The sequence below is a fragment of the Emericellopsis cladophorae genome (genome assembly GCF_022114955.1).
Source record: "Emericellopsis cladophorae strain MUM 19.33 chromosome Unknown NODE_17_length_331089_cov_116_747350, whole genome shotgun sequence".
NCBI classification, from domain to species: Eukaryota; Fungi; Ascomycota; class Sordariomycetes; order Hypocreales; family Bionectriaceae; genus Emericellopsis; species Emericellopsis cladophorae.
In genome coordinates, this window is record NW_026250942.1 from 24,015 (window position 1) to 48,011 (window position 23,997).

The following is a 23,997-nucleotide window of genomic DNA, read 5'->3' on the forward strand; positions in this document are numbered from 1 at the left end:
GTCCCCACTGCCAACCTCCCGGGCCCGCCCCGCCAGCCTCTCTGCCTGGAGTCCAGTCCCTGCCACGTATCAGTGGGTGCTGTCAGTTGAGGTCCAGTCCTGTCACGACGCAAGTGCGAGGCACGGTACGGGCGATTTGTTGTTGGCTGCAGAGGAACTGGAGCTGGCGCTCCGACGCCTGGCTGTTAGCGCGTTCACGACGACTGGTCGGCGGCCAGAGCCCAGTACGGCGGTGCCCAGCTGGCTGGTCCCGGTCGCTCGTGGCATTCCAATCCACAAACAATTATCAGCAGGAAGGTGCAACCGACGAACCCATCACCATCTGCAATCCCTCCTTACGTACTACGATCTCTTCCTCAGTTGTTGTCCTCCCGACTTGATCTGGTCTGGCCTCACTTGGTCGGTCTGCTGCGAGGCCGAATGGGAAGCGAGGAATGTTTCAACCTCAATCGACGCCATTCGCCTCCTACCTCATCTCACCTTCATCGCCATCACCACTCAGCTTCCTTCCCACCCTCGGATCTGCGACAGCTTCATCCGCACTTTCCACCGGTGCCAGTGCCACGAACGCCGCCAGCACCAGCAGGGGGAACAACACTCACCCTGCTTCTACTACCCCTTCTGTGCCCGAGGCAGCGTGTGGCGCGAGCTCGGGCTCTTCATTCGGTTTCTACTTCCCCCCCGCGTGCGATCTTCAAGGACTTCGGCAGCGTTGTTCCAGTGTCGGTTTCCAAGGTTGCACGGCCAATGGCAAGACAGCTGGTGCAGCTGTCTCACCTGTACCACAATCATCGCCCAGGCTATTGCACCGGCACTCAGAATTAGTGGCATTCACCGAACCTGACCTCGTGCGCCCTCCCGGCCAAGTGCAACGAAGGCCTCACCAGTTGCGGCCGCGAGATATTTCTCATCATCAACTTGCGCCACGGAGCGCCCATCGACCTCAAAGTCAGAACACCCTTGGCAGCATCAAGATGGAGGACCAGGACCCCCATGGGATGGCTGCGCAGCAAGCTGCTGCGAAGGAGTATCAGCCGGATCTACCGGTGAGTCGTCCCAACCCTCCATGACAACAACGACCCAGCAAAAATCATCGCGACTACACTCGCCATTTTTCGGCCCGAACCTTTGGAGGCTAGGCTGCCAGATCACCCTAGTGACACACGCCAGCCGGAGATCGGGCATGCTAACGTATTGCGTCGCAGAATTATCTGGTAGGCGACAGGATGCCCAGTAGCGCCATCACGGAAGAATACGCCAAAGCAGACGCGACGTACGTCGAGAAAACAATAGTACGTCTCCACCCGCAGTCCCTGGATTCCCTGTCGGCGATATGCCACAAGCAAAGCTGACTTGGTGATGGTCCGCTTCAGGCCCTTCCCGGACAATATTCGCACTACAGACCTGTTCAAGGCGATGGCAACTGCGGTTGGCGAGGCAAGTCTTGGTTCTGCTGCGAGTCACGTCCTTCTTCCAGACAGAGGCTCGCATGAATGAGTGTGCAACTGCTAACACTACTCCAGCAATTGGCTTTGCCTATTTTGAGAAGCTCGTCGAGGCAGGTGTTGCGCAAATCGAGAGCGAATGCAACCGTTTAATAGGCATGAACTCTATGCTCACGGATATTGGCGGCTATGCTTTTGAACTTTACGAAGATTGGGCCGACGACTTCATCAGCTGTCTCCGCGAGGTGGGCAGCCATGCAGGCACACCCATGGCACACGCTCTCCTATTCCAGAAATGGAATGACGGTCCTACTACAGCTGGATACATTTACTACATGCGGTTGCTCGCCGCGACGTACTTGAAGGCCAACGCCGATACGTACGACCCTTTCATCGCCGACAATGGAGGAATTCACGGCTACTGCCAGCACTCGATAGAGATGGTCAACCGCGAGATCGAGCATCTTGGGATCACTGCGCTTGTCAACGTCTTGCTGAAGCCGGTGAACATGGTGTTGGAGATCGCCTACCTGGATCGAAGCCCAGGAAACCAAGTGAACAAGTACAGGCTGCCTGAGGAGGCCAACAGTCTAAGCGAGGCGTCGCTCGGGCCCATCATCTACCTGCTCTACCGCCCCGACCATTACGATATCCTTTATCGCGAACCGCAACCCTTGTCGATCCAGGTGCATCGGGTCAATAGCGTCAGCGACAATGCGGGAATCGCTTCGATACACGAGGATCCCAACGCGTTTGGCGCGATGGATCTGACTTCACTGGCAATGATACCCGGCTTCACGGAGAATATGCCGATCAGACCGAGCAATGTCGATCAGCAGGGGAAATTGCTACGGCACGATCCTTGGGTGCAGTCATTTGCCATGCCGGTCTCGACGCCTACGCCTCCCATGGTCGCACCCCCCTCAAACCCATCACTGTCGCCGCACAGTGCAATGGGACCCAGCCAACCGCCGCCTCCGCCATCCGAGGTGTCCTCTGGCATGATGACTACTGCGCCCGAGTGTACCATCCGCTTCAGTGCACTCCAGTATCAATACGATGGCGGGAACAGCGGCCCGGTCGAGCCGTTCCAGGTCACCACGAGTACATTCAAGAATAGCGTCTGGAATCGGGCGCATTTTGGGAACCCAGATTTCCATCCGGAAGAATGGAGTCCAGAAGATGAGAACATAGATGGTCGTCTTGGTGTGGCCAAGAGGCGAGGCTCCAAGCGCGATTGAGCGTTTGGAAAGGGGGATTGAGAAACGTATAACGAACCAGCATGGTGAATGGGAGTTTTGACATGATGTTCAACTATTTGCGCATGGGTTGGGTCGCGCTGATACATCATAAGCATGCGAATGCGCTCGGCATCAAGTGGTGCCATTTCAAGGCGGGATCCATAGCGCGGGCGTTTTGTTTTGCGAGAGACCAGTGCTTCATCGACTAGCATGGTGGACTGGTTTAATACATCATCTGACAATTGGGCCTGAATGCGGTCAACCCAATAACAGCTTTTGATCTATTTTGTTGATTGCTACGCCACCTCAGTTGTCAATTCGCTGCTCATCAACACAGCCACAGGGTAAGCACGTCGGTCGCCCCTCGCGACCCGCGGGGCGCGAATCGCGAATCGCGCATTCCATCCTGCCACGCAGTCGTAAGAGATCGGGTGTCCGCGGCTGGTCTATCATAGCGCTTCTCCTCACAAATCAAGCTTAAACCATGTCGTGTCGTCCTCCACGAGACTGAGCTCCTGCAACCAACGCACTGCGGGGACAGGGTTATCGTTCGTCGCTTGAGGCTGAGGATGGCGGCAGCAGTGACACGATGCAAGGGGATATAAAGATGACGGAAAGCCATGCTCAAAGTGTCAAAGTCAAACATCCCTAGACACTATGGCCAACCTCGAAAGAAAAGGGAAGGAATTTGCTGGCCAGGCCGTTTCCCGTCTCGACCAAGTCGCACTCGGAGACAGGAAGAATCAACCAAGACCCAAGATGAAGAAAAATGATGACGATATTGTCGAGGATATCGTCAGGGCTGCCGCAGCAGGCGTGGGCCTCGTGTCTGAGGCTATCAAGTATCGAAAAGAGAAGAAAGCCTTGCAGGAGCGCAACCCAATGCCAGATGCCGGTCACGAGCAGCCTTTCCCTGAGCCGCATTCGCAGCAGGGGGCACAGGATGGTAACGCTGAGTGTCTGGCACCACAGCTCCCTGAGAATATCAAGGAGCTGGACAATCCTGGGAGAAATATCGACAATGATCATGCAGATTCTGAGCAACAACAGTCTCAGCCTGGGGGCCCCGTCCCAGCTGCAGCAGCTTCAAATGAAGACCAAGAGACGGCTAAGGATGCTGCAGGAGGCCAGATCGAGAAGGACAAGAAAAAGAAGAAGAAGAATGCCTTGCAACTGGCAGACGAATTCGTTGCACGCTACCCATTTTCTCCTTCCCTGGATCCAGATGCGCCCAGGCCGAAGCTGGCTCTGCCCGTCATCCTTCCACAGAGACGACCCAAGAGCCGCTCAAGAGGCTTCGTGCGCGCCTATGCGCCCGTGCTCGCTGATATTGGCATCGAGCAGGACTGCTTCCTCGACTGTATCGACGCGCTCAACCTCTCCATGGTCCCAAACGAGTGGTTACAGGCTGTCAACCTAGCTGGGTTCGCCGATGTTATCCTAATGGAGCCGCTGCTCATGCTGGCAGGCATCGCATTGCAACTCGCTACGGATGCTGCCATTGAGGCGCAGAGCCGCTACCGATCCAACAAGTTCCTCGACCGCGTCAACGCAGGCTTCTTTGCGCCCCGGGGTCTCGTGGCGTTTGTGGCGACGTGGAGGCATGACTCGACTGATCAGGTTGTCAGCATGGACTTTGAGGGGAAAACAGCTCCGCCAGACAAGCAGCCGCCCAAGGCGACAAGCTTTGTGGACAAGCTCAAGGAGTTGGAGCGGGTGACATCCAGCAAGGATATCCAACGGCGCCTGATGAGGCAGGTTGAGGGCCAGATTCGCCCTCACAACGGTCCCATCGGAGTTCTTCAACCTGCATCTCTCGTCTTTCCGGTCCAAGAGTCGTCTTCCAAACATGTCGAGGGGGGTAAAAATGATGACAAGAAGAAGGCAAGGGGCATTTCCCGCGCGGGAAACTGGCTAGATGAGCACATGGATCGTCATTCCCAAGCTAAGTGGCGCGAGGAGAACCCCGGGCTTCCCATGGCCCAGATGCTCCCAGCACCACAGTTTCGCTCCCGCTATGCAGATCCCAACCATGCTGCGGCGAGTGGTAACTTGATCGATCTTGTGACTGGTGGCAGGTGGGCAGTCGGCAAGGAGCCGAGGATGACCAAGGAAGAGGAGAATGAAGCGACGGGACAACAATGTGACAGCTCCACGCGCAAAGAGAGGGAGGGAAAGGAGAGGGAGAAGAGGGAGCGAGACAGTGCGGGCTGGATGAGTCTGATCAAGATGGTGAGTCTATGGCTTCTCGTGCGCGGCCGTGAATGAAGCTCGACTAATCCCTGGCTAGGACGTCATGTACCTCGTTGTCGGCAATATACCAACGGAACAAGAGATGCAGACTGTTCGGCGGTACATGCATGGCGGCACGTCTGAATGCTGATGGGGGATGTTGACGACGACTCAAGGCTTTGCCGATGCACTCTACACGCGGCTGGTTGGGCCGAATGGCAGCAATTAGGTGTAGAATAGCTATCAGCCCGCAAGCACTATAAGGCCTGAGGGCCGCATAGGGCTATAGAAATGTCCATACGTACCTTCGCACTACATAATACTAGATTCTGCTACCCAGTCCTGGCGACTTTGTCGAGAGAGCAAGATAGGCATGGTGTGACTAGACATCCCAGACGCTGTGTGCATCAATAAGCGGCATGCGACAGCTGAAACTCACGCAGCTTCAAGCACACTTGAATAAATGGGAAATGTTTGTGATTTGTGGTTGTGTTGTGTTGGAAGACTGGAGAAAGTAGGAGCATCCAGGTCGACGTCGGACGGACGGCCGCACGGAAGAAAAGCCCAGCCCAGCCGCCCTCCACTTCCTGCTACCGTCGATTGTCTGACTCAATCCTTGTTGTTTGTGCCTCCCACTCGCACCAAGTCAGGTTCAACGACATGCCCAGCAGCAGATCGTCTTCTCGCACCTCTCCCCGCCCTCGCTCGCTCGTCGCACCCTTGATCTGGCCTATCTAGAGCTCAACACGCCGCCCAATATGGCGCCGTTGCCAGAGCCAGACGACGCGCGCGACGCAGTCGACAGCTCCTCCGATTACTCGTCCGTCTCGGAAGACTCTCTGCCGCCCATTCACGCGTACGGCCACACGTACCATGGGTCGGCGCGGCTCTACATCCCCCACGACGCGGAAGAAGACCGACGCCTGTGCATACAGCACGAGCTCTACCACCTCGTCCTCAACGGACGACTACACGACGCCCGGCTACCGATCGAAGACCCTACATTTGGCCGATCAGGCGACGACGACGACGAAGACGAACAGACGCCAAAATATCACATCCTCGACGTCGGTTCTGGCAATGGCCTTTGGGCAGTCGAAGCCGCACGGAGGTACCCAAAGGCCGACGTTCTGGGCATTGATCTCACGTCGGCCCTGCTGCCGAAAGATGTGCCTCCGAATCTGACCTTTGAGATTGCCGACGTGGCAGACCCTTGGCCCCCGACGCTCTACGACTTTATCCACATCCGCAACCTGGTCGGCGGCGGCATCCGGGACTGGGAGAGACTGGTGGAGCAGGCGCTCCAGCACTTGAAACCAGGTGGCATCTTGGAATTCACAGAGCTGCGCCCACGATTCTACGACGTCGTCCCCGCACTTGCTGATCTTCCCGAGGGGCAGAAGCCCGAGGTTGGAGTGGCGTGCCTTGAGTACCACAAGATATTCCACGCGGCCTGCCAGGCCGAAAATCTCGACTTTGACCCGGTACCGCGCGTGGAAGAGTATCTACAGGCGTCAGACGCCGAGATGGTCCGTGAGCGTGTCGATTGGCTGCCCGTCAGCGGCTGGGGGGCCGACCCGGTGATGCGGAGGAAGGGCGAGTTGCTGAACGAGCTGATCGAGGTCGGCCTGGACACGTGGTCGATGCTGCTTCTTGGGAAAAACGGCATGAGCGAAGAGGAGATCCGGGCTCTGCTGCGGAGGATCCTAAAAGAGACGCAGGATCCGAGATTGAGGAGCTGCTTTAATCTGTGAGTACTCCATCGAGGGCTGAGGCACTTTTGACGCGCAAACGGCGTACTAAATCATGCAGGACATTCATCACGGCGAGGAAACCCTTGGACGATGCGGCGGTGGACGACGACTAATGCTCCAAGGGTGGTCACTCGGACGATTGGCACTGCAGGTCTTCGAAAAAGAAAGGGGTATCATTCTCTGCGTGTGACGGTCCCTCTCATGACGGTCCCTCTCATACCGCCTCAATGTACCGTTTCATCTCCCAATCTGTCACCGCCTCGTCAAAGAGGCGCACCTCGTTCTCACGCGTGCCACCAAAGTGGTCGACGAAATCATCACCAAAGACCTCACGCGCCACGCTCTCCTTGCGCATGAAGCGCGCCGTGGCCTCCTTCAGGCTCTTGGCCAACCGCTCACCCTGGTCGCTGACACCACCGACATCTTGGTCGGCAGCGAGTGGCGGGCAGGGGATCTCTAGCTTGTGCTCCACGCCGCGCCACCCAAGTCCGAGGATGGCGGCCAGGACAAAGTGGGCGTTGGTGTCAGCGCCGGGCACGCGGACCTCGAAGCGCGTGGCGCCTGGCTTGGACGTGGGAGGTGCGATGAGACGGATGGAAGCGGCGCGGTGCTCGAGGCCCCACGAGACGGTCACGGGGGCCCAGAAGTTCTCGACGAGGCGCTTGTACGAGTTAATGGTCGGGGCGAGCAGCGGCATGATGTCAGGCAGCCCGGTGAGGATACCGGCCAAGAAGTGCCGACCAAGATCGGAGAGGTGGGCAATGTCCTTCCACTGCGGATTCTCGTCTTTCGTGTCGCGCGCCAGCAGGTTCTTGCCGTCGCCATCGACAATGGAGACGTGCATGTGGCCGCTGTTGCCGGGGAGACCCGCCTTGGGCTTGGCCATGAAGCAGGGCGTGATGCCGTGCTGTGTCCCGACGCTCTTGACCACGTACTTGAACAAGCCCGCCCTGTCGGCCATGCTCGCAATCTCGCCAAACTCCAGCGCTGCCTCGAAGACGCCGGGGCCCGACTCGGTGTGCCACCCCTCAATGTCGCAGTGGAACTTTTGGCACGTGTTGAAAATGTCGTAAAAGTAGTCCTTGTTGTGGACCGGGCGGGTGAGGGAGTAGCCGAACATACCCTCTGTCAAGGAGGGCAGCTGGTGCGGCGGGTTGTTCTGGAGGAAAGCGGCCGGCGAGGCACCCGAGTCGGGTGTGCGGAATTGGTAGAACTCATACTCAGCTAAAGGATGATCATCAGCGTATGGTCAAATGCCCTTGGGACTCTTGTGTGTATGGTAACCCACCCCCCGCCATGGCACCGTAGCCCTTGTCCTTCAGCTTGTCCAGCTGCATCCTCAGCATTCCCCTGGGACAGGCGTACAGCGGCTTCTGGGTGTCGGGGTCGTGGAAGGTTACGAGGAAGAACGGGACGTTGTCCTCCCATGGTATCCTGCGGAAGCTGTCCAGGTCGGGGATCGCGAGAATGTCCCTGTACCCGTTCTGGGCGTTGGAGATGCCCAGCTCCTTGAGGTACGTCTGGTCGTGCATGTCCCAGCCAAATATGACGGAGCAGAACCCAAAGCCCGCTTCCGCAATGGAGAGAAACTTCTTCTTGGACATGAGCTTGCCGCGGAGGATGCCGTCGACGTCGATGCCAGCGACCTTGACGCACGTGTCATCCTGGAGCAGGGAGGGGAGTTCCTGGGCGGTGATCGTCATGATGGCGGTCGCGTGACTCGAGAGTGCGCAAGTGAGGGACGGTGAGGGCGAGTGGGAAAAGGTTCAGCGAAAGAAAAGAAAAAGACTGGACAAGATCTTGCACTGGGACGAGCACCGTCGGAATGCGAGCCAGAGGGACGAGCGAGGAGCTGAGGGACGATGCGACGATGGGATGTGGGGATGACGACGGACCCACGCATATACTCACTCCAGCAGCTGCGAGCCTGGCAGCCTGCGACAAGAGGGCGGGGCAGGACTGGACCCGGGGCGGCAGGGCCCAAGGGCCCAGGCAGGCTGCTGCAGCCCATGCCGTCGGTCATGCAGCGATCTCGGTCAGGTGCAGGTATCTTTGGCTTCCAGATGCTTCACCTACAGGCTACGCCAAGGTCTACATGCGTAGCACAAATGCGGCAGGCTTCGTGCAGTACGTGTCGCTGAGACATGGCCTTGACAGTGCCCTTCCTTTCTGCCGCACTCGAGACGCTTCCCACCCCAACAAAGTTAATTGACACCATGAGCTCCAACATCAGGACCTCCACCCACAGCCTAACTTGGCCCGCCCGCCCTTCGACCAAAGATAAGCCAGCATGAGCACCTCCTGTCGGCAGATAAGCGACGGTTGCGACGGCGCGCACCCGTCCGGCTTCAGGAGGCCGATGCTTCGGGGTCCCGAGTCCGCGCCGAGATCGGAGCTGGAGCTGATGCTTGGCCCGCGTACCCCTACTACGTATGTCGCTTTGCTGCTTAAGCCGGCTCAGGGACGCGCGAATGATTTATGTTGCTGTCAGCGACACCATTCCTATCCGAATACACATCCAATACACATAATTTAACAACATCTGTCTGTTCAACGCCTGGTCTGTATCGTGGCTCTACATACTGCAGCTGTACCTGACCCCTTGAAGACGCCCCACCAACGCACGCTAAGACAAGGACGTCACTGCGCCTGCCCCGCGATAGGAGCTTCGGTCGTCTTCCCCGCGACAGCAACAAATTATTATTACCTACCCAACCACCACCATCCGTACAGGTAGAGTTGAGCTCTAGTCAACACACCTTCTCCCAAACCACGAGCTAGATCCAAATCGTCGCAATGCCTTCCAACGGTCGTCTCGCAGGCAAGAATGCCGTCATCACCGGCGCTGCAGGGTGAGCACCACCTCCTGTCCCTCCTCATGTCCCCCGTCGCGCCGCGCCACGTCTTACGCACCGCAGCTAACGCACTCCCGCAGCGGCATCGGCCTCGAAACCTCTATCCTCTTCGCCAGGGAGGGCGCGTCCGTTCTCATGGCCGACATCTCGGAGCCCGCCCTCGAGAAGGCGCTGGCCAAGGTCAAGCAGCTCATCCCCGACGCGGCCGGCCAGATCGCCACGCAAAAGTGCGACGTCTCCAAGGAGGCCGACGTGCAGGCCCTCGTCGAGGCTGTCGACGCCTGGGGCGGCCTGGACGTCATGTTCAACAATGCCGGCATCATGCACGCCCAGGACGACGACGCCGTCAACACCCCCGAGGCCATCTGGGACCTGACCCAGAATATCAACGTCAAGGGCGTCTGGTTCGGCTGCAAGCACGCCGTCCTCTCCCTCCGCCGGCACAAGAAGCAAAAGGCCTCCATCATCAACACGGCCTCCGTCGTCGCCCTCGTCGGCGCCGCCACACCGCAGCTCGCCTACACAGCCTCCAAGGGCGCCGTCCTCGCCCTCACCCGCGAGCTCGCCATGGTCCACGCCCGCGAGGGCTTCCGCTTCAACAACCTCTGCCCGGCCCCGCTCAACACCCCGCTGCTGCAGGATTGGCTCGGTGACGACCAGCCCAAGCGCCAGAGGCGCGAGGTCCACTTCCCCATGGGTCGCTTCGGCGAGGCCGTCGAGCAGGCCCAGGCTGTCCTCTTCCTCGCCAGCGACGAGAGCAGCTTCGTCAACGGACACGACTTTGCGGTCGACGGCGGCATGACAAAGGCCTACGTGACCCCCGAGGGCCCGGCCGCCCCGGCGCCCCAGAACAACGCCACAAAGGACTCGTTGTAGATAGGCGCTGTAGATTGAATGAACAACATTTGATTCCAAACTCCGGGTCATGCACGCTCCTATATACAACTACACATCCAACTGATGCCTAGTCAAACTGGCCCTCCGTGTTCCCCTCGCCCATTGACTTGCTGCTCGAGCTCCCGCTCTGGATGGCGCCCAGGATGCCATCCATGTAGCTCGCGCCGCTCCACTTTTGGTGCGTGAGCACGTCGCAGCCGAGCTCCTTCTCGCGGCGCTGCACCAGGTCGACGTACGCCTTCATGCCGCCCGTCTTGAACTCCTTGGCGAGCTCGTTGGTGATGGTGGCGTTGGAGTGCAGACCCGCCAGGGAGATGAGCTGCAGCACGAAGCCCTCCTCGGCAATGTCCCAGATGAACGACTTGAGCGTCTCGGGCGTGAAGCCGTGCGCCATCCAGTTGAACGAGGGCGACAGGTTGTACACCAGGCCCTTGCCTGGATACAAGTCCCGCACGGCACGACCGAGGTTGGCGGCCACCTCGACGTTGGGGTCGCCTGTCTCGACCCAGAGCAGGTCCGCGTAGGGTCCAAAGGCCAGGGCGCGCTTCGTCGCCGCCTCCATGCCGGCCTTGTAGTGGTAGAAGCCCTCGCGCGTGCGTGGGACGTCCCAGTTGAAGTACACGGGCGACCCGGCGTAGTGGCTGGCCAGGCTGCGCCGCCTGGTGATGCCCATGTCGCGGTCCTTGGTGGTGGCGTCGAGGTACTCGTCAATCTTGGCCTGGGACACATTCTGCTTCTTCATGTGCGCGACGGCCGCCTCGTCAAAGGTGACCAGCTTGGTGCTCTTGACCCACTTGGCCTCAAAGGCGTCAATCTCTGTGCCAGCCGCGCCCTTGGCCTCCATCGCCTGGATAGTCTCGGCGAGGGGCTCAATGGACGGGTCGCTGACGCCCAGGATGAACTCGTGGTCGCGGACGTCAATGGCCGAGGACAGCAGCTTGCCCGACTCGGAGTCTGTGCGGGCAATCACCAGGTTCTCGCAGCCCATGACATCCCATTGGAACCGCGCGGCATTGAGGCGGTTGATGTGCTCGCCGACGGGAACGAGGACCTTGCCCGCCAGGTGGCCGCACTTCTTGCCCCCGTGGAGCTGATCCTCAAAGTGCACGGCCGCCGCGCCGTGCTCGGCAAAGAGCTTGGCGAGCTTGAGGACGGCAGACAGCCCACCGTGACCAGTGTCGCCGTCGGCGATGATGGGACGCAGGTAGTCGACGTAGGGTGTCTTGGCGCGCTCCTCGGACGTCATCTTGCGGCGCGTGTCCCATTGCTTGCGGTCGTGCATGCTCTGCGCCTTGGCCAGGCGCTGGACCTGGTTCGGCACCGTGTTGTAGGGGTAGTCGCCAAAGTCCGGGCTGACCTCGTTGGTGCTGGTCAGCAGGGACGAGCAGGCCCAGCCCGAGATGTAGAGGACTTCCTGGTGAGGCGCCTGCTGCGTCATCTGGACGGGGTCGATTGCGCCCACTGCGCCTTGTTAGTGCCCTGTTGCCCAAGGGAGTGCGTGCCAAGTCTCTGCTTACTGGTGTGGACGGGTTGACCCTTGGCCTCGCGCTCCTTGAGCAGGTCAAAGAGCTTCCTCGCCATGATGGAACTTGGGTACTTGATCTGCTGGGTGCCCCTCTTGCTGACAACGTCTGCCGCGCTGTACGGTCTCTTGATGTCCTTGTAGCGAGCGGATGCCCACCAGGCCTCGACCTCCTTGATCTGGGATTCGTACAGATCATCTTCGGCAGATCCCGTCTTCTGGGACTCGGGGAGCAGCTGAAAGGCGTCGGCTGCGCTGGTCGAGGCCGAGAAGGGGTTGGAGGACTGCGCCATGCGGGCGGTGGTCGATATGGCCCGCAGAAAGGTGGCGCGAGAGGTCGCGGCAGCGGGCGTCGATGCTCGCGCTGAGGTTGCCACGCGGCGTGACGAGCGAGCAGCTATGCGTTGCATGATGCGTGTCTGTCTGTCTGATGGTGTCGAATGCTTGGGAGAGAGAAGAAGAGAAAATATTCCAAGGTCTTTTCGACACGAGAAGTGACAAACCACTCTCTGCAACCGGAGACCCGAGCTAAACTGCGAGCATAGGCCGACAGCGGCTGGCGTCGCTTGGATGGATGGATCGATGGATGGATGCTCGACGGGCGGGTTATGCGGGCTGTGCGGGATGGGCCACTCGTGAGTGACGACCAAAAACGAGTGACCTTGGTTAAGCGGTAAAGTATTGCCGAGCAGCAAGTCACGGAATTGGCCAATCACCAGCGGTGCTACCCCTCACGATGGGGACCCGTGTGGCCGAGGACGCGGCTTTCCTCGGCTGTTCTGGCTGGTTGTCCGCCTGTTCTGTGTGTCGCATGCTCTCACCAACCAGGACCGGAAATTCTGGCTGCGTTGTAAAATCTTTCCTGTGTGCGATTGAAAATCTTCAACTTCTTCTCCTTCTCGATATCATCACGCTGGACGTAGAGGTACGTGTCAGATCAAGCCTCACCAACAAGACAAGACAAAGGACCCACCAGCCTCCAGATCGGACTGATCCCCAAACCCCGCCAAATCATCCACTGCGTACCCCGGCTTCAGTCCCAGTTACTCTCATCCGCGCTGGACACTTGAGCATCAAACAGAACCGTCACAATGGCCATGAACATGCGTGCGTCTTCGCGCGCCTTCAACGCCCTCAAGGTATGCAATTGGGCCATTCGACGACACCGCGAATGCAGCTAACAGCAAATCCAGGGCGTCCGCTGCTACTCCACGGCTGAGCCTGATCTCAAGACCGTCCTCAAGGCGGCCATCCCCGCCAAGCGCGAGCTCTTGAAAAAGGTCAAGGCCCACGGTGATAAGAAGATTGGCGACGTCAAGGTTGAGAACACCCTCGGCGGTATGCGCGGTCTCAAGGCCATGGTCTGGGAGGGCTCTGTCCTCGACGCCAACGAGGGCATCCGCTTCCACGGACGTACCATCAAGGACTGCCAGCGAGAGCTGCCCAAGGGCAAGACGGGCACCGAGATGCTCCCCGAGGCCATGTTCTGGCTGCTCCTCACCGGCCAGGTGCCCAGCACCAACCAGGTCCGCGCCTTCAGCCGCGAGTTGGCCGAGAAGGCCAAGATCCCTGCCTTTGTCTCCAAGATGCTCGACGACTTTCCCGTCGACCTCCACCCCATGACCCAGTTCGCCATGGCCGTCTCGGCCCTCAACTACAACTCAAAGTTCGCAAAGGCCTACGAGGCCGGCCTCAACAAGGCCGACTACTGGGAGCCCACCTTTGACGACTGCATCGAGCTGCTCGCCAAGCTGCCCACCATCGCCGCCAAGATCTACCAGAACTCCTACCGTGGCGGAGGCGCCCTCCCCGCCGAGGTCGACCTCGAGCAGGACTGGTCCTACAACTTCGCCGCCATGCTCGGCAAGGCCGGTAAGGAGAATGAGAACTTCCAGGACCTGCTCCGCCTCTACCTCGCCCTGCACGGCGACCACGAGGGCGGCAACGTCTCCGCCCACGCCACCCACCTCGTCGGCAGCGCCCTCTCCGATCCCTTCCTCTCCTACTCGGCCGGCCTCCAGGGACTCGCCGGGCCTCTCCACGGCCTCGCCGCCCAGGAGGTCCTCCGCTGGATCCTCCAGATGAAGGACGCCATCCCCGCCTCCTACACCGAGGACGACGTCCACAACTACCTCTGGTCCACCCTCAACTCCGGCCGCGTCGTCCCTGGCTACGGCCACGCCGTCCTCCGCAAGCCTGATCCTCGCTTCGAGGCCCTCATGGACTACGCCGCCGCCCGCCCCGAGATCGCCAACGACCCCGTCTTCCAGCTCGTCGAGAAGAACGCCCGCATCGCCCCCGAGGTCCTCAAGAAGCACGGCAAGACAAAGAACCCTTACCCCAACGTCGACTCCTCCTCCGGCGTCCTCTTCCACCACTACGGCTTCCACGAGACCCTCTACTACACCGCCACCTTTGGTGTCTCGCGCGGCCTGGGGCCCCTGGCCCAGCTCATCTGGGACCGCGCCCTGGGCTTGCCCATTGAGAGGCCCAAGAGCATCAACCTCGAGGGTCTCCTGAAGCAAGTCGAGGGGCAGTAAAGGGCTGAAATGTAAATAGTAGTGTCTCTCGCGTCAATAGACCAAAATTGCCATCACTCGTGTCCGCGTTTTCTTCTTGACTTGGCGAAGCGCACACCCATCACATGCACTCGTCACATGGACAAATTCTAACTTGGAAAGAAACAGTCTATCACTATCGTGTATCAACCCAAGCAGAGTGGGATTCTATAGCATCGCGGAACCACGCCCTGCAAAAGAAAAAAGTACCTATAAAACGAGGGACGTGCGCAGACCATCGGGGAGCACCGACATGTGCTCCCTACGTACACCATACACCACACCGAGGTCGAACCGACCTGTCGCGCGCTAACTGAGTAAATACACTACGCCGAAAACATGATGCGACCCAGCCTCGGCTCTTGAGGCGAGAGCTTGGAGACTGGGGATAAAGTCCAAAATACATGCCAGATCGGTCACAGACCAACCCGACTACCGGCTACTGCCTGTACCCGCCAGGCCCTGGGCTGCCCTTCGGTTGACTGAAGCCAGAATGACCACTGAAGCTTCGCTGGGATGGCGACATTGGCGAAGGGCCAGGGCTCTGCACACGGCCGTACGCATTGGCGTCGCTAAAGGGCGAGTCGTGCTGCATCCGAGAAGCACCATAGGCCTGCTGGGGCCCAGGGGATCCAGGTGACCGCATCATCCCAGGACTCGACGAGCGCACAGTGCCGACCGGAGGCGGTGGTGAAGCGAAGCCGCCCTGCGCATTGCGTGCACCTTGGAAGGAACTCTGAGTGGGAGAGCGCAGCGCAGCGCCAGCGCCAGCGCCGACAACCGCAGCACCCGCCCAGCCTGCCTTGTCGAGGGAGGTAGTCGACTCGTTGGCGGGAACGCTGTAGTAATTGGCGCCAGCTTGGCCAGTGCTCTTCATCTCATGAGCATCGTACTCGGTCGCCCTCTCGGAGAAGTCGTCGCCCTGGAGGCCCATCTTGCTGTACCTGTTGATGCTTCGGTCAGTCTCCGACGCCTGGAGAGCCGACCGCGCTTCATGCGCGCCACGACGACGCTGCTTGATGCAGAAGAAGATGAGGGCGCCAATGGCGAGGGCACCGACGGCAGCGCCTCCCGCGTAGACGCCGATCTTGGCCGCCTGGGGCAGAGCGTTGAACTTTTCACTAATGGACTTGGAAGGCTCCTGATTCAATGCCTCGTACGCGGTCGAATTGCCCGGGACAATCTCGATGCTTTCCCAGGTTCCAGACTTGTCACCAAAGACGTACTCCTTGCCGGTGCTAAAGTCCTCAATGTAGGCGTCCTTGACATACATGTCGAATGGACCCTCGTCGAAATTGGTATCACCACCGGCCCATTTGCGAGTCCACTCGTTCATGGAAGGGTCGCCACCAGCCCAGATGCCCAGGGACACGCGCATGGGTGTTTGGGGATAGATGTCAGTGTCGTTGACTTTGGCGTCCTCATGGCTAACGGTCCGGACAATCTTCTCATCAATGTAAAAGTCCATCTTCTCCGCCGTCCAGACAGTCGTATAGTTGTGGTAGTCATCGTGGCAGGGCGTGTCCATGTCATGGTACTCGCCATTTTCGTAGTACTCAATGTGCTTTCCGAAGAAGTTTGTAGACGCTCGGTCGTCTGTGCCTGTGAATTCCCAGTCTATTTCGTCCAGGTTGTCGCTGAGCATCATCATGGAGCTGACAATGCCCCGTCCTGTGGCAGCTTTGAGCGAGAAGCTGACGCGGCCGAAGAAGATGTAGAACTTGGTGTCGATGGTGGGAGATTCACCTTGCTTGCTGATGGTGAACCGGGCTCCCCCCTCCTCGTCGTAGTGCATGGGTCCTACTTTGGTGCGCCAGAGGTCGCTGCTGGGTGTCTGATTGAAGTGCCACATGTGCGACGTACCGAATGCAGGGTCAGGCTTGCAATCGGTCTCGTTCATTGGGTTGCAGTCCGTCGTGACCTGCGCAGCTGCCAGCCCGAGGAGGGCGGCTCCGGAGAGCAGCCTTCGCCAAAGCATAATGATTCCCGACTTCTGTGCTGGACACAAAGAATTGGTGCCAATTGTCGAAAGATGGCCTCTTGTCGAAAAGAGCTGTTGGCGGATTAGTCCGGAAAGTTGCTCAAGAGAACGCGGTCGTTAGGTCTAAGGAATGTATGTCGTCGCGTGTCGGAAAGAGTGACGATGTCGTTTGTCGAAGGGATTGTGATGGTGGGGAGGCCAGACTCGGAACGCTAGAGTGTCGAAAAGAAAGACTTGAGGCAGCAATGTCTTGGTCTTGTTCCAGGTTCGATCGATGTTCATCTAAGGAATGACTGAGGTGAAAGATCGAGAGTCCTCCACTGGCGCCTTTGACGCTGGGTGGCGGCTTTGAGGTATTGATGGTTGAGGACCCAACTAAAGGAGAGAGATTCCTATGGGGCATACGCATTGGACTCGATTCTTGGCCATCTCTCGCCGCCCTGCAATCCTGTCTAGCAAAGGGCGCCGAGCCCGATCGACATCATTTGGCAAGAACGGCGTCTTGACTTATCGCTAGGCGCAATTTCCTCTTCTCCTTGGGATCCATCTATGTAAAAGCTTGGCATAAGCACCTTATCGCCATTGGTTTCTTCGCAAGCCATCAGCTTGTGATTGGTGATGGCCGGGTTAGTCCAGGGGTAGGCCCCCATACTCATGCACTGCACGGGTGACGCTAGTCTGGCTTGGAAGTTTCAATGTGAAATTGTGGCACTACCGACATGCTGCTGCAGAATTGCCGATTCGTGTGTACATGTAATACAGCACGGGGTAATTGATTATTAGTATTATCAAAATCGAGCAATAGACGAATATTATCATCTCACATAGCATATGAACAATTTTGCACCCATCCAAAAAGACCATGTGATTCACAAAACGCTACGAACAGAAAAACTCCATGCTCACAGTCCTGCCGCCGACCATGCTCTCGATAGTGTAGAGTATCCAAATTTAACCGTGGCCTACAACCGTTAGCGCAATCCGATGGTGTGAATGTCCACAGATAATAATACTCACGTCCAAGGCCCTTTCCGCGCTTCGAAATGTCCTTTGCATGGTGCTGCTTCACCTTTGCTCGTCTGGCTTCCTCCCTGGCTTCCTCCTCGAGAATCTTCACCTGCGCCCTTGCGTCTCTGACCCTCATCCTGGCTGCGTCGAGGGCGCGGTCCGCTTCAATCTCGGCCTGCTCGGCACTCTCCACCTGGTCCCGCGCGTTGGCGATGCTGGGGTCGACGTTGTTGTCGCGACCAAACTTGCTCAGGAGGCCACTGTTGGTCTTGGAGTGACGGCTGTGGTTCATGGAGTGGCGGCCTGACGAGGACATGCTGGAGCGGCTGGACATGGAGTAGCGGCCAGCAGCAGGAGGAGGGGATGGGGAAGACCCGCGGCGGTTGAACAGGCCGTGCTTCTTGGGAGGCTCGTGGGTGATGGGAGCAGGCTCAGGCTCACTGCGGTGGAAGAGACCCTTACGAGGCGCAGGCTCTGGCGTCGGCTCGGGCTGAGTGGCATGGCGGGAGTTTCCAAAGAACGGCATTGTGCGTATTTGTTGTAACTAGGCGGAGTAGATGGCTGGTTGTTTGTGTAGTTGAACAATTACTCTGGGGGTGAGGGTGGCGGCGATGCTTGGCCTTTACATAGTCCCATCCGATGCGGACACGCTCTGTGATATTCCTTAGCTTCCATCATTATACTCATACGACAATCAACCAGAATGCAGCGATAAACCTGTTTGCCCCCCAGTCGATGAGCGCTCAAGGGACCAAATGTGTCTGATTTCGAATGTCACTGTTGGGTCGCCCCTTGCGCTGACGTCAATTCTCGGGTGGTGGTGCGCCGCCTGCCGTGGGGTTGAGCCAATCGCTGGGATGATGACGGAGAACCCTGGGAATCATTCAACGTCAGCGGCACGCAGGGTTTCGAGTGGAGGAATTCACAAATGATCTGTTATTCTTGGCCAACGTGATAGGTACTCGACACACGGGGACCACTGCATTGGGCGTGGAGGCCTCTCTGACCTCGCAGGAGGTGGGAGACATTGACCGTCATTTGATCGGAAGACGAATGGGGTCCCCGTTCGTATTGATACTACGTACGTTGATGCCACGGTAGCATATCTCGACCACGTGTGAGATAGGGAGTTTTCAACGTCATTGCTTGACACGCCTTTGGTAGCCAAAGACAAGCCCTGACATTACGGCTCTGGAGCAACCTCAAACCACATGGCAAGTCAGACTGCTGCTTAGAGGGTTGCGAGCACGGGGTTTACACCGTCCTCAAGGGACCAGCGTCCTAGCCAGTAGGCTCACGACTGACGAGCTCGCTCAGAATCTACGATAGTGATTGAAGCAGATTCAATTAAAAGACGTAGCTAACATACGAACAAAACAAGAACCGAAACTGCACCAAATCGCGACAGGGCTTGTAGGTGTTCGACATGCCTTCCGCATAGTCGTGGTATAAGCTTGTTTGATGGGGCGCAGTTTGTATGCCCGCGTTTCCGTTTTCCATGCCTGTGGGCAACCAACACACCGTTGGCCCTGTACTCGATTCTCCGCCGGTGGGACGAATATATACATGTGAATGAGTTTTCGCGACGTAAAAAGGAAATTAGAGCAAGCATGGGGAGGAGTATCGAGACAAAATTCGGATGATCAGTCGTGTGTCGCGTTCGCTGGTAAGTCGCACTGGGGAATTGCAGTCTTTCTTGCTTTGCTTTCGGGCTCGCCCTTTTGGTTGCGTTGGGAATCCCAGGTTGAGTCGAGGATTTTTCGCGTCTACATGACGACGCACTTGCTCTCTTCCCTGTCCTTCTTCACGCTCAATGCGACGCGAGCCGCCTCTGTGAAAGCCTCGTTCACTCCACGATTGCGCATGGCCGAGCATTCCAGATACCGCAGGGCGCCTATGCGTCGTGCTACCTCGAGACCTTGGTCATAGCTGATTGTAGGCTTCTTCTCGAGCGGTTGGCCGTCCGCGCCTGTGGGTGCTGTCGCCTCTTCATCGTCCTCGTTCCCTTGCTCCCGGAGATCGCACTTTAAAGCGACAAGCACAAGTTTCACGCCGGGGCAGTTGTCGGCAATCTCGCCTACCCATTTCGACTCGACGTTTTCGAGAGAGTCTTTGCTGTCGACGGAGAAGCAAAGCATGATCAGGTCCGTGTCATCTAGGAACCGTTAAGTTGCGCCTTCGCCTGGTGATTATGGACGGGCTGTCGTACCGTAGGATAGTGACCGTAATCGGTCGAATTCCTCTTGACCGGCTGTGTCCCATAGTGAGAGTTCAATGTGTACATTATCAACAAAGATATCTGGGGTGTGTCAGACCAGTTCTCAGGGTGCCAAGATTGTTGTGGCGTACCGTGAACGTAATTCTCGAAAACCGTCGGTTCGTATACTGTAGGAAAGTAACTATGCAGTTTAGCGGGTATCCCCGAAGACCATCAACATGCGACTTACCCTCGCGTGAACACGTTCAGCAGCGATGTTTTACCGCTTGCGCCGTCACCCCTATAAACCAGTCAACCAAAGGTCATTTCTACGAGCTCGAGGCATACGCACAGCAAGACGAGCTTGCGGTTGACGGTCTTAGATCCACCGCAAAGAGGCATCGTGTCGCCTGCGCAATGCCTTCTGGCAGGTGACGGTTGTCAGGACGATCGTCCGTTGTGGAAGGTTGGGACTATGGATCTGTCGCAGCAATGTCGTGATCGATATTAGAGCAAGCTTAGAGTGAAAGATTGTCGTGTCCTTGAGGGCGATGGACGAGAAGCAATGACATGTACTGTTATCGCAAGGCAGGCTCGAATACGGCGACTATCGCATCGATTCAATGGACAGAGGCCAAAGCTGGGAAGGATTGGAAGATGCGGCAGGAGAACGGGAGTTGAAATGAGCTGCGCCGTCTCGCATACCATGTCCCCAAAGCCGGGGGCGGGAGGCTGCTCAAGCCAATCAAATAAGGTTCTGGACTGTCGCCAGCAGGGGTGCGGGACTTGACGCTCCACCACTGTGTGCTAATCTTGTGTTAGTGTCAATAGTGTGCCATTGCGCAAGCCACTAACAGTAGGACCAGATCGTGAACAACCTTCCTGGTTCTGTAGTCGGACTGTCCTACGTGGGCACTACGTAATGATCTGTCTAACAGACGCTGTATCATTGACTCATGTTGAAGACTTGTGCTCCGACTTGAATCTTGGATTCGAGCCCCGCAAGACCAGCGGCAGCGCGTGGAGAGTGTATATTGGAGTGCGTCTGCGGGCGCCCGTTGCGGTAGTCCTGTACCGGTAAGTCGATCATAGAGAACAGGCTTTCATAGAAATTAGCAATCTGGGTATCATTTGTGAGCTATGGCTGGTATCTGCTAATATCAAAGAAGAACTTGAGCCATTTTAGCACGACTCGACGCACGACCGGCATTGTGATTAGTCCTCATCCCTTTCAATTCCTTGTCTGCCTCTGCCAACGCGATCCGCGAGATTCAAATTGCCCGCCTGCTTGTGAAGACCGTTGACAAAACCTCGATCGCCGCCCCGCTCGCGACCACGAGCATCTTGCTCCCTTGCTTGCCGCTCGCGCTCTTCTATGGCTGCGAGGCGCTGCACCCTGTCCTGATCAAGATCTGTGGCTGCGGACTGCATGGCGGCGAGCTTATGTGCCCGCTCAGCCCCCTTGTCTGCGTTGCCGGCATCTGGTTGACGGGATCCGTTGTGGCGATGCCCGTTTCGTGTCTGGCCATGTTGCGTCCCTTTGTCGTGTCGTCGGCGGTCCGATCGTTCTGGTGTAGGCGATCTCCTGCTCGGTCGGTGGTCCCCTCCGCGTCGGCCGCGTGGATCATCATGGCGATGAGAGCGCCTGTCGTCCTCTGGAGACGATGAGTTGCGATGAGATCGATTGGTTCCCCTGCTAGACCGCCCCCTATCCTCATGTCGGCCACGGCGGTCCCGGTCCGGGCTACTAGTCTCACGCTCGTCGCGGTATCTTCGGCTGCTTCCACGGTCGTCGTGACGATCCCTTCCCCTACTTCTGTGTGAGCGCTCCTCGCTTGAGTCATTAACCCGTCTGGGACTTCGCGATCGAGAATAAGATCGTCGGCGCCGTCGGCGGTCTCTGCCCTCATCCGAATCAACACTTCGGTGCCGATGCCTGCGATGCCGCCTTTCTTCCTTCCGCCGGGATCTGTCTTCTTTGTTTTTCTTGTCGCCATCGCCCATTCCCATCGCAGAGAGCAGCTGCTTGCGTCTGCCCGGATCGTTCATCATAGCTTCGTAAGCAGCCTGCTCCTGTCGTTTCATCGCAAGTAGAGGGTCGTCGCGGATTTTGGAAGCGGTGTCTCGTGCTGTGTTCGCGTTTTGTAGGGCCATAAAGCTGTCTTCGCCAGCCTGCTTTTCCAGCTTCTTGTGATCGGTGCCCTTGATGAGATTGTCGATGCGTCGCTTGCCCAGCAGGTAGGCCTCGGTCTCTTCCGTGGTCCCAGTCTGTCCATCGGTTGGGCCTTCGTACATCCAATCAACTCTATCGATGCGCTTCTTCCCTCCGGCAGCCTCGAGTTGGCGTTGCAGTTCCTCCTTCTCGCGCTCCTCCTTGATCTCATTCAGGCGCTGTTGCGTGCGCTTGCGCTCTGCAAGGGCTTTTTGCTCCTCATCGTAGACAGCGGCTTGGTTGCGCCGCAGTCCTGGATGGAATGACTTTTTTAGGTTGAGATCCCCGCCTCCCATGATGACTATGTGTTGCTGACGGCTTTGTGCTGCTGTGCGAAAGTTGCAGTGAAGACTGGAAGGTTGGGAGTTTCGGGTGGGACTGCTGGCTGTGACGTTGCTGCAGGGTCTTGTTGCTACGGGGCGGTCACGTGATACAATGCTACCACAATTCATGCAATGCGATTTCTTGAGCGAAGCTTACAGCAAAATCTGTGACCTTGTCAGAGGAGTAGATTCGTTTCATTTTGCATGTAAATTCTACCACGCTGAACTGGTGGTGTGGGAAAAGTCCATCCGACGATGCTTAAATGGTGCTAAACAGGGGCCAGTCGTTCTGTTCGTCCACTCCATAGCCCATGCTGATATCGTCCAGTCGTTATAGACGATATCCAGGCGTCGATTGTATTTCAGAGAGCGCCGTGCAATATAGCATCGGGTCTTTCGTGCCGATTCGTCCAGTGCTGGTGGAAGAACAGTCGCCCCCCAAATGTCGTGTACACGACTTCGCACGCATTTGCTCCGAAATATGGTATGAGGTTGTTACAATCGCGCGTATTGTACAATGGATATACAGGTCTCGCATACTGTCCTTCTACCAGGACGCCCTCTTCACACCAGGGAGAACTCCGGCCATAGCCTGCATGCGGAAGTTGAACTGGGAAAGTTAGCCTTAGATATGGAACACCGGCAGCGCATTTCCTTACGCGAGACATCTTGAAGTCGCGGAACACACCACGGGTGTGGCCTCCAATGGTACATCGGTTGCGGATCTGGGTTGGCCGGGTGTAGTTGCTCATCTGCTGCAGCTGAAGCTGCGCCTCAGCACGCGCTCTCGCCGGGAGACTCGTATTTCGGATGACATAGCGTAGTGCTTGCCTGACAAACATCATTAGTTGTGGCCTGTGGCGTGGATCGAGAATCCCCTTACCTTTCCGCTTCGTGCTGCTCGAACACCAATCGCTTCGTATGATCACGGACCGTCCGCGAACCGACGTAGCAGCCGATGTCAAGCGTCTTCTTCCTCCAATGCGACATGATTGCGATATTGTGTGTCTGGCGGAAGCAATGTCGGCGATGATGTCGGCTCGCGCACGAGGAAAGGATGCTGCGAAAAAGTGCTGCCGAAGCTTTGCCGCGGGTAGCTTCGCAGGGGCGCGTACAAGTATTCCGCACTCTATCCACCACTGAGAAGCACCACCAATCAAGTGAGAGAGTTAATTAGAAAACAGTACTTTTCAAGGTACGGCTACGGTAAATTCGTACTAGAGCCTCTAGAGCGGCGACCCCTGGGATTCTCGATCTTGTTAGCCACTGCCCTCGACGCCTCCGGACAATCGTCCCTTTTGCCCGCCCTCTAATTGTTCCGTTCTTCGTCTTTCTACTGTCGCTCTCCTTGCTTTCGGTTGCGGTTTCTCCTACCCTCCTTCATACATTACGTTAATATGATACTTGCCTTTTGAATTGCATTTGTATCTATTTTGCTTTAGTTTCGCACCGCGCTGAGGCATAGCGTGTGTCACGCCCCACGCGCCTTTTCGATCGCAACCATGGATGAATCCAAGCGTGGGTTTCTCAGTCCGTATCACAGCTCAAAAGACTCCGAATCCGATCTTGGCAGTCCAGATTTCCTCGGCAAAAACAAGTCCCCAGGCGGCAAGACCTCCCGAGCGTACGCCACGCCGAAATCGAGAATCGTTTGCAGGCCCATGTCTGGACGACCGAGTATTCGCGTACTGTTGATTGGATTGGCTGCGGTTGTCTTTCTACTCGTAGGAGGCGGAGGCTTCACATATCACATTTCTGGTTCGAGGGACGGG

The 23,997-nt window shown here is 57.6% G+C and overlaps 11 protein-coding genes across 11 annotated transcripts; 4 read left to right on the forward strand and 7 right to left on the reverse strand.

Annotated features, from left to right (window-relative positions):
- Positions 1 to 974: 974 nt before the first annotated feature.
- J7T54_005074 (Ubiquitin thioesterase otubain-like protein) lies at positions 975 to 2,686 on the forward strand (the record flags this gene model as incomplete). The annotated part of the gene is made up of 4 exons (XM_051505808.1): positions 975 to 1,046; positions 1,206 to 1,273; positions 1,374 to 1,459; positions 1,524 to 2,686. 4 exons carry the CDS (start codon positions 975 to 977, stop codon positions 2,684 to 2,686), a joined length of 1,389 nt encoding a protein of 462 aa, XP_051362720.1.
- Positions 2,687 to 3,343: 657 nt separating this feature from the next.
- J7T54_005075 (Malonyl-[acyl-carrier protein] O-methyltransferase-like protein) lies at positions 3,344 to 6,785 on the forward strand (the record flags this gene model as incomplete). Its single annotated transcript, XM_051505809.1, has 3 exons — positions 3,344 to 4,918; positions 5,569 to 6,668; positions 6,731 to 6,785. 3 exons carry the CDS (start codon positions 3,344 to 3,346, stop codon positions 6,783 to 6,785), a joined length of 2,730 nt encoding a protein of 909 aa, XP_051362721.1.
- A 101-nt stretch (positions 6,786 to 6,886) lies between these two features.
- Positions 6,887 to 8,375, reverse strand: J7T54_005076 (glutamine synthetase; the record flags this gene model as incomplete). Its single annotated transcript, XM_051505810.1, has 2 exons — positions 6,887 to 7,896; positions 7,961 to 8,375. The coding sequence occupies 2 exons, from the start codon at positions 8,373 to 8,375 to the stop codon at positions 6,887 to 6,889; spliced, it is 1,425 nt and encodes a 474-aa protein (XP_051362722.1).
- Positions 8,376 to 9,468: 1,093 nt separating this feature from the next.
- On the forward strand, positions 9,469 to 10,403 carry J7T54_005077 (putative oxidoreductase-like protein; the record flags this gene model as incomplete). Its single annotated transcript, XM_051505811.1, has 2 exons — positions 9,469 to 9,524; positions 9,608 to 10,403. The coding sequence occupies 2 exons, from the start codon at positions 9,469 to 9,471 to the stop codon at positions 10,401 to 10,403; spliced, it is 852 nt and encodes a 283-aa protein (XP_051362723.1).
- Positions 10,404 to 10,491: 88 nt separating this feature from the next.
- J7T54_005078 (Methylisocitrate lyase-like protein) lies at positions 10,492 to 12,356 on the reverse strand (the record flags this gene model as incomplete). The annotated part of the gene is made up of 2 exons (XM_051505813.1): positions 10,492 to 11,885; positions 11,942 to 12,356. The coding sequence occupies 2 exons, from the start codon at positions 12,354 to 12,356 to the stop codon at positions 10,492 to 10,494; spliced, it is 1,809 nt and encodes a 602-aa protein (XP_051362724.1).
- Positions 12,357 to 13,037: 681 nt separating this feature from the next.
- J7T54_005079 (2-methylcitrate synthase-like protein) lies at positions 13,038 to 14,486 on the forward strand (the record flags this gene model as incomplete). The annotated part of the gene is made up of 2 exons (XM_051505814.1): positions 13,038 to 13,085; positions 13,140 to 14,486. 2 exons carry the CDS (start codon positions 13,038 to 13,040, stop codon positions 14,484 to 14,486), a joined length of 1,395 nt encoding a protein of 464 aa, XP_051362725.1.
- A 457-nt stretch (positions 14,487 to 14,943) lies between these two features.
- On the reverse strand, positions 14,944 to 16,404 carry J7T54_005080 (glycosidase-like protein; the record flags this gene model as incomplete). Its single annotated transcript, XM_051505815.1, has 1 exon — positions 14,944 to 16,404. One exon carries the CDS (start codon positions 16,402 to 16,404, stop codon positions 14,944 to 14,946), a length of 1,461 nt encoding a protein of 486 aa, XP_051362726.1.
- A 1,032-nt stretch (positions 16,405 to 17,436) lies between these two features.
- J7T54_005081 (uncharacterized protein) lies at positions 17,437 to 18,019 on the reverse strand (the record flags this gene model as incomplete). Its single annotated transcript, XM_051505816.1, has 2 exons — positions 17,437 to 17,447; positions 17,503 to 18,019. The coding sequence occupies 2 exons, from the start codon at positions 18,017 to 18,019 to the stop codon at positions 17,437 to 17,439; spliced, it is 528 nt and encodes a 175-aa protein (XP_051362727.1).
- Positions 18,020 to 19,259: 1,240 nt separating this feature from the next.
- J7T54_005082 (GTP-binding protein-like protein) lies at positions 19,260 to 20,092 on the reverse strand (the record flags this gene model as incomplete). Its single annotated transcript, XM_051505817.1, has 5 exons — positions 19,260 to 19,648; positions 19,703 to 19,792; positions 19,843 to 19,892; positions 19,941 to 19,991; positions 20,043 to 20,092. The coding sequence occupies 5 exons, from the start codon at positions 20,090 to 20,092 to the stop codon at positions 19,260 to 19,262; spliced, it is 630 nt and encodes a 209-aa protein (XP_051362728.1).
- Positions 20,093 to 20,905: 813 nt separating this feature from the next.
- J7T54_005083 (uncharacterized protein) lies at positions 20,906 to 22,198 on the reverse strand (the record flags this gene model as incomplete). The annotated part of the gene is made up of 3 exons (XM_051505818.1): positions 20,906 to 21,130; positions 21,181 to 21,437; positions 21,505 to 22,198. 3 exons carry the CDS (start codon positions 22,196 to 22,198, stop codon positions 20,906 to 20,908), a joined length of 1,176 nt encoding a protein of 391 aa, XP_051362729.1.
- Positions 22,199 to 22,772: 574 nt separating this feature from the next.
- Positions 22,773 to 23,215, reverse strand: J7T54_005084 (small subunit ribosomal protein S14; the record flags this gene model as incomplete). Its single annotated transcript, XM_051505819.1, has 3 exons — positions 22,773 to 22,835; positions 22,885 to 23,056; positions 23,109 to 23,215. The coding sequence occupies 3 exons, from the start codon at positions 23,213 to 23,215 to the stop codon at positions 22,773 to 22,775; spliced, it is 342 nt and encodes a 113-aa protein (XP_051362730.1).
- Between the last annotated feature and the right edge of the window lie 782 nt (positions 23,216 to 23,997).